The 8,520-nt window shown below is 49.0% G+C and overlaps 1 protein-coding gene across 1 annotated transcript; it reads left to right on the top strand.

The window, feature by feature from the left end:
• The first annotated feature begins 4,729 nt into the window (after positions 1-4,729).
• On the top strand, positions 4,730-8,231 carry LRATD2 (LRAT domain containing 2). The gene is made up of 2 exons (XM_073632238.1): positions 4,730-5,012; positions 7,037-8,231. Exon 2 carries the CDS (start codon positions 7,041-7,043, stop codon positions 7,869-7,871), a length of 831 nt encoding a protein of 276 aa, XP_073488339.1. The 5' UTR covers positions 4,730-5,012; positions 7,037-7,040; the 3' UTR covers positions 7,872-8,231.
• The last annotated feature ends 289 nt before the right edge of the window (positions 8,232-8,520 follow it).

Here is an 8,520-nt window from a genome sequence, read left to right as displayed (position 1 = left end):
ATTTATATTGTGAGCTCTCACGAACTGGTCCCACCCTACCCTCTTGTCTTGAATTGTATTGTAACTGTACTGTCTACATTTAATTTGGTAAATGCTGTGCATGTTGCTATATAAACCCTGTATTATAATTATAATAATAATGTCTTCAGAGGGTGGGGAATCTTCCCCTTTGCAATTGTTACTGGAACAGGTGTTCCCATTGAAATATTACCTCTCTATTTCCTTTTCCCATGACAGCTAAAATTGGATTGCCAATCACTTTATTTCTTGGTGGCAATGGTCACCAGGACAAATAGAAGGTGGATATACTCAGTGGTGACACAGGTATAAAAACCTGACATGGGGTTCAATACTTCTCTGCTCTATTAACCACTTGCTGACCGCCTTCCACATATATACTGCAGAAAGGCGGCTCAGGTGCGCAAACCGATGTACCTTTATGTCGGTCTGTGCATGTGATAGTGTGGGCGCGCAGCCGGCGGCACGTGCACCCGCCCGCTACATGCCGGGGGAGCGCGCACGTGGGTCCTGCGGACTCGATGTCCACCAGCCACCCGCGGTTGCGGTACAGAGAGGCAGAACGGGGATCTGCCTATGTAAACAAGGTGGATCCCCGTTCTGACAGGGGCAATATGGAGATCTGCTGATCCCAGTGATCAGGAAGAGTGATCTCTGTGTTGTCCCAGTAAGCCCAGCCCCCACACAGTTAGAACACACACAGGGAACACAGTTAACACCTTGATCGCCTCCTAGTGTTAACCCCTTCCCTGCCAGTGTCATTTATGCATTGATCAGTGCATTTTTTTTAGCACTGATCACTGTATAGGTGTCACTGGTCCCAAAAATGTGTCACTTAGGGTCAGATTTGTCCGCCGCAATGTCGCAGTCCTGCTAAAAATCACAGCTCACCGCCATTACCGGTAAAAACAATAAAAAAATGAAAAGTCCCTAAATCTATCCCCTATTGTCTAGTAGCTATAACTTTTGCACAAACCAATCAATATACGCTTATTGAGATTTTTTTTTACCAAAAATATGTAACAGAATACATATTGGCCTAAACTGATGAAGAAATTTGATTTTTTTTACATTTTATTTTGGGATGTGTATTATAGCAGAAAGTAAAAACTATTTTTTTTTTCAAACATCTCACTCTTTTTTGTTTATGGCACTGGTACTGCTCTAGATACAACTGAGGAGTTCCCAGCACAGTGTATATGGGCAGGCTGAGCTGTGTCTATAGACAGGTTGAGCTATGACTATGGGCAGGCTGAAATATGTCTATGGGCAGGTTAAGCTATGTCTATGGGCAGGCTGAGCTGTGTCTATGGGCAGGCTGAGCTGTGTCTATGGGCAGGCTGAGCTGTGTCTATGGGCAGGCTGAGCTGTGTCTATGGGCAGGCTGAGCTGTGTCTATGGGCAGGCTGAGCTGTGTCTATGGGCAGGCTGAGCTGTGTCTATGGGCAGGTTGAGCTATGTCTATCTAATTAAGGTTCCACACATTCTTTATTGTTGAGTGTGAGACTCACAACATGGTCTTAGTTTATTTTTGAGATGTGTTTTTAGCGCTGCACTCCTATTTTTATGTTATTAGTTTTGCAGTTGTCTATTTGCCGTGCTAGCTTCTGTTTATCATTCAAAGGGACAGCGCGGTATTACACTGACACTTTTCAATTTTTTGAGCAGTGTCTATGGGCAGGCTGAGCGGTATCTATGTGTGGAATAAACAGTGTTTATGGTAGTGGCGGCCCACCCCCCCCCATCCATGCGCCCGGCCCCTTTCAGGACGCCAGTTGCATGGATTCCTATGGCGGGGGTGGGAGGGGGTGGTACTTTTTAAAGCACCTGATTAGAGCCAAATACTTTCAAATAGTCTAATAGGCTTCAAAATAGGGTGGGCTCAGGGCGCAGAGAGTGTGCCCTGATCCCACCCATTTTTGTGACAATAGCAAAATAATCTTAGCTATTTTCACACTAACCTTCCTCCCTGCCAATCAGGAGGCAGGACGTCAGACCTGCTTCCTGATTGGCCAAAGTGCCAGGCCACCCTATTGGATGCCTGGCACTTAGAAAGAGGAGCGAGGAGACAGGCCGCGCTGGAGCGGAGGTCGCCGCCGCTCTGAGAGGAGCTGCTGTGGTCAGTCCCCTCCGCTTTGTCAGAGCCGTGCGCAGGGGGGCAGAGTCGCGATCCGTGATCCATGCACAGGGGGGATGCTGCCAGAGCACGGGGGGGTCGGTGGGCACAGTGGCTGCATTTGATGGGCTCAATGGCTGCATATACTGGGCACAAGTGGCTGCATATGATGGGCACAAGTGGCTGCATGTGATGGGCAAGTGGCTGCATATGATGGGCACAGGTGGCTGCATATGATGGGCACAAGTAGCTGCATTTGGTGGGCACAAGTGGCTGCATATGATGGGCACAAGTGGCTGCATTTGATGGGCACAAGTGGCTGCATTTGATGGGCACAAGTGGCTGCATATGATGGGCACAAGTGGCAGCATTTGATGGGCAAGTGGCTGCATATGATAGGCACAAGTGGCTGCATTTGATGGGCACAGGTGGCTGCATATGATGGGCACAAGTGGCTGCATTTGATGGACACAAGTGGCTGCATTTGATGGGCACAAGTGGCTGCATATGATGGGCACAAGTGGCTGCATTTGATGGGCAAGTGGCTGCATATGATGGGCACAAGTAGCTGCATTTGATGGGCACAGGTGGCTGCATATGATGGGCACAGGTGGCTGCATATGATGGGCAAGTGGCTGCATATGATGGGCACAGGTGGCTGCATTTGATGGGCACAAGTGTCTGCATTTGATGGGCACAAGTGGCTGCATTTGATGGGCAAGTGGCTGCATATGATGGGCACAGATGGCTGCATATGATGGGCACAGGTAGCTGCATTTGATGGGCACAGGTGGCTGCATATGATGGGCACAAGTGGATACATTTGATGGGCAAGTGGCTGCATATGATGGGCACAGGTGGCTGCATTTGATGGGCACATGTGGTTGCATATGATGGGCACAAGTGGCTGCATTTGATGGGCAAGTGGCTGCATTTGATGGGCACAAGTGGCTGCATTTGATGGGCACAAGTGGCTGCATTTTATGGGCAAGTGGCTGCATATGATGGGCACAGGTGGCTGCATATGATGGGCACTGGTGGCTGTATTTGATGGGCACAGGTGGCTGCATATGATGGGCACAAGTGGCTGCATTTGATGGGCACAAGTGGCTGTATTTGATGGGCACAGGTGGCTGCATTTGATGGGCACAAGTGGCTGCATTTGATGGGCAAGTGACTGCATATGATGGGCACAGGTGGCTGCATTTGATGGGTACAGGTGGCTGCATATGATGGGCACACGTGGCTGCGTTTGATGGGCACAATGGCTTCAATTGATGGGCACAGTGGCTGCACTTCATGGGCACAATGGCTGCATTTGATGGGCACAGTGAGGCTGCAATTGATGTGGGGGGGTGTTTCGGTATTTTTCAGTTTGTTTGCGCCCCCCCCCCCCTCTATGGGCAGGATGAGCAATGTCTATGGGTAAGATCAGCAGTGTCTATGGGCAGGCAGATCACTGTATATGGGCAGGCTCAGCAGTCTATGGGTAGAATGATCTAGGATCAGCAGTATCTATGGGCAGGCAGATCAGTCAGTGTCTATGGGCAGGCTGAGCTGTGTCTACTGTTAGGATCAGCAGTATCTATGGGCAGGCTGAACTGTGTCTACTGTTAGGATCAGCAGTATCTATGGGCAGGCTGAGCATTGTCTATGGGTAGGATCAGCAGTATCTATGGGCAGGCTGAGCATTGTCTATGGGTAGGATCAGCAGTGTCTATGGGCAGGCTGAGCAGTTTCTATGGGTAAGATCAGCAGTTTCTATGGGCAGGCTGAGCAGTGTCTATCTATGGGCAGGCTGAGCATTGTCTATGGGTAGGATCAGCAGTATCTATGGGCAGGCTGAGCATTGTCTATGGGTAGGATCAGCAGTATCTATGGGCAGGCTGAGCATTGTCTATGGGTAGGATCAGCAGTATCTATGGGCAGACTGAGCATTGTCTATGGGTAGGATCAGCATTGTCTATGGGCAGGCAGATTACTGTGTATGGGCAGGCTCAGCAGTCTATGGGTAGAATGATCTAGGATCAGCAGTATCTATGGGCAGGCAGATCAGTCAGTATCTATGGGCAGGCTGAGCATTGTCTATGGGTAAGATCAGCATTGTCTATGGGCAGGCAGATCACTGTATATGGGCAGGCTCAGCAGTCTATGGGTAGAATGATCTAGGATCAGCAGTATCTATGGGCAGGCAGATCAGTCAGTATCTATGGGCAGGCTGAGCATTGTCTATGGGTAGGATCAACAGTATCTATGGGCAGGCTGAGCATTGTCTATGGTTGGGATCAGCAGTATCTATGGGCAGGCTGAGCATTGTCTATGGGTAGGATCAGCAGTATCTATCTATGGGCAGGCTGAGCAGTGTCTATGGGCAGGCTGAGCATTGTCTATCTATGGGTAGGATCAGCATTGTCTATGGGCAGGCTGAGCATTGTCTATGGGTAGGATCAGCAGTATCTATGGGCAGGCTGAGCATTGTCTATGGGTAGGATCAGCAGTATCTATCTATGGGCAGGCTGAGCATTGTCTATGGGTAGGATCAGCAATATCTATCTATGGGCAGGCTGAGCATTGTCTATGGGTAGGATCAGCAGTATCTATGGGCAGGCTCGCAGAGGGTTAAGCTGTCACTCCTCTGGGCTCAGCTGCCCGCCCGCCCGGGGTGGGAGGGGGATGAAGCTCAGGCTGGCGGAGTGAAGCGTGTCTCCTACAATCAGGTGTGTTGGGTGTAGAGAAGCTGATCCGGATCTGCTGTGTATATGCGGACTCCCCGTCCAGCCGTCATGCTCCGTCCATGGTGCCTCCCCGGAGCGCAGATCAGCTAGTTCCCGCACACATCCCGGCCCGACGGAGACGACCAGCCCGTGCCTTGGTGTTGGTAAGTTTGTATTTTTCCGATCGCTGCGCTGCCTGGACACCGAACTGCTGAACTTCCAACTAGCGCTCCCTATGACCGGATCCACCTGTCCCCGCACTCAGTGACCGGATCCACCTGTCCCCGCACTCAGTGACCGGATCCACCTGTCCCCGCACACAGTGACCGGACCCCTCCGGGGATAGGAATTCTCCGTGTTCAAAACATTTTATTTAGCGCTGAAAAACGTCGTCGATGACCCATGCCCCTGGGGATCAGGTCCCTCTGGCTGTGTTGCATAGGAAACCTGGATGACTAGCCTAGCAATCTCATGACTACCTCCACCTGTCCCCAGATTTAGTGATGGGATCCCTCCAGGGACAGTAGTCCTCTGGTTTTCAAAACATTTTGTTTATACAAATGCTGAAAGATATCTTTGACCCATGCCCCTAGGGATGAGTTGAAGTCCCACTGGCCATGTTGTAATGGAACCCTGGATAGTTAGGCTAGCAATCTCATGACTACATCAACATTTCCCCATACTTCATGAAGGGGACAGTAGTTCTTCGGGGACCAGAATGATGAAAAATGTCCTTAATGACCCATGCCATAGTGGTCATGTGCCACTGACCATGGATGGCTAGCCTGTTGAATTCATTAGGACTGCTTCTATCTAGTCACCATATTCAGTGAAGGGATCCCTCTAGGAACCATAGTTCTCCAGGTCTCCAAGGTCTTAGATGACCCATGCACTAACTGTCATGTCCCACTGATCCAGGCACAAGTTAAATCTTGGTTGCTAGCTTAGGAATCTCATAATGACTGTATCTACCTGTCCCCACACTTATACCATCTGAGGACAGTAGTTCTCCATGGTCCATAATGCTGAAAAATATATTTGATGACCAAAGTCCTAGAGGTCATGTCCCACTTACTATGTCACAAGTGTAACTTGGATGTCTAGCCTATGGATCTCATTAGGACTTCTACCTGTCCCCATACTCGGTGAAGGGACTCCTCTAGGGACAGTAGTTCTCCAGAGTCCTTAATATTGGAAAAGGTCTTAGATGACCTGACCCATGCACTAGTCATGTCCCACTGACCATGGCACAAATGAAATCTTGATTGCAAGCCTAGGGATCTGGTCACATTTATACCATCTGGGGACAGTAGTTCTGCCTGGGTCCATAACGCTGGAAAAAAATGCATTTTTTGACTCGTGCCATAGGGGTCATGTCCCCACTTCCCTGATCCAAGTGAAACCTGGATGTCTAGCCTAGCGATCTTGTTATGACTGCATATCTACCTGCCCCCACACTCATGCTAGTGAAGGGATCCCTGTGAGGATTGTATTTTTCTGGTGTCTTGTTGAACAATGTGTTTTACCCATGCCCTAGGGTTCATGTCCCACTTAGCATGTCGCAAGTGAAATTCAGATGAATAGCCTAGTGATCCCATTGTGACCACATCTATCTGTCCCCAAACTCATACCAGTGAAGCGATCCCTCTGGGGACTACAGTTATCCAGGGTCCATATCGCTAAAAAAAAAAATGTTTTTGATGACCCATGTCCTGGGGGTCATGCCCAACTGACCATGTTGCAAGTGCAACCTGGATTGCTAGCCTAAGATTTCAATAGGGGAATCTTCAAATGTTGTCTTTGTCAACAACCTGCTTATACATTGCAGCTATCAGATAAATGTATACAGGTTATTATGTAATTGTCTTCTGGCAGAAATTGCTACAGTTTACAAACTGTATTGGAAATTGCAAAGCAGCAGTTGGTTTCTGTATCTTTACTGTATTTCAGATCTAGAGGGTGGGTTTAGGTTAACCTGTGCTGCAATTTATATGTTTCAACTGATCTGGCACATGCAGGGTTAACACACTCGCAGCTGCGGTTGAAAACGAAAGCAGCCCATCCGCTGTCTCTGGGGTGTATGCTTTATGCAAGCTCAGGTTTCACGGCACCTTGCCGCACAGGACTGGTTAGCTGCTGCTGCAACAGGTGGAAGAGGCTGTACTGATGGGTGCTTGTTGTTTTGCAGGGAGATGGGAAACCACGTAGAAAAACTGACCCACCTAAGTTATAAAGAAGTGCCCACCGCGGACCCCACAGGGGTGGATAAGGACGACGGACCCAGGATAGGGGTTTCCTACATCTTCTCTGCGGACGACGACGACTTGGAGGAACCGGTGCAAGATTCCGACAAGCAGGGCACCCTAAACCTACAGGAAGATCTGCAGTACGACCACTGCAACGAGGTGGAGTGCTCGGTTTACTACAGGGATGAGTGCATCTACGAAAAGGGTTTCAGCTCTGGAGAGCAGCTGACCACCTATTCCCCGGAGAACCTTCTGAACAAATGCAAGCCCGGGGACCTGGTGGAGTTTGTAGCCAAGAACCAATATCCCCATTGGGTGGTGTATGTGGGGGACTTCCAGGTGGTGCACTTATACAGACTGGAGATCGCCAATAGCTTCATGACCGACGCCAGCCAGGGCAGGAGGGGCAGGATAGTCAACGACCAGTACAAATTCAAACCCCTCAGTCCAGAGATGGTGGTCCAGAATGCCATGGAGCAAGTGGGGGCCAAAGACCAGGAGCTCAGCTGGAGGAACTCTGAGTGCTTCGCTGCCTGGTGCCGCTACGGCAAGAGGGAGTTTAAGATCGGCGGTGAGATCAGGATAGGCAAACAGCCCTACAGGCTTAAAATCCAGCTCTCGGAAAAGAAAAGCCACACACTGGAGTTTCAGAGCCTGGAGGACCTAATCATGGAGAGGAGACGGAACGATCAGATCGGCAAGGCAGCCGTGCTGCAGGAGCTCTCCAACCACCTGCACGGGGATGACGAGGTCAGGACCGATCATAACGCTAACTGACGGATTAAAACTGAAGGCTGCGAAATTGAGCTGTTCTAAGCCCTTCAGGCCATTTTCAGTGGCGGTTTAATTCACATCACATGTGAAAGGAAAGCTGATGATTGTTTTGGCTTGACGTTAACCCTTACCGCAGCCCAGCCTTCCTCCTCTACTGGTTTGCTGTAGAGACAGGTTTACAGTTTTTTCTTTTTCTTTCTTTTTTTTTTTCGTTTGGAGCCAATGAATAGCTTTATAAGAGATGTAGATGATCTGATCGCATTTCATGAACCAATCATGTTGATATATATTTTTGTGTACTTAGTGATTTAATCCCTGCATCGTGTATTTGAACACTATGCATAAATATTTTGTATTTTGGCATCCAGAGTTGTCGACTTCTTCCAGTGGTCATATATGTGCACACTTGCATTGATGAGGGTCTCCAAGGGAAGAGCTGTACGGAGGGGATTGTAGGAAAATGTGTGCCAGAAGGGAGCTTCTGCCTGTAGCCATCAATCAGAATCCTTCTTTTGTTTTCCTAGAGGAAGAAGGATGAAATCTGGTTGTCAAAGGCAATAGCTTCACTCTTGGTCAAGGTTTTTATAATTTAGCTTCTTGGTGTTCCCTTCACAAGCGCCCATCAGAATTCTTTTTGCAGTATGGGAGAATC

This window comes from Aquarana catesbeiana, linkage group LG05 (genome assembly GCF_042186555.1).
Source record: "Aquarana catesbeiana isolate 2022-GZ linkage group LG05, ASM4218655v1, whole genome shotgun sequence".
NCBI classification, from domain to species: Eukaryota; Metazoa; Chordata; class Amphibia; order Anura; family Ranidae; genus Aquarana; species Aquarana catesbeiana.
The sequence above is the reverse complement of the archived record's forward strand: the minus strand, read 5'-3'. Positions and strand labels throughout refer to the sequence as shown.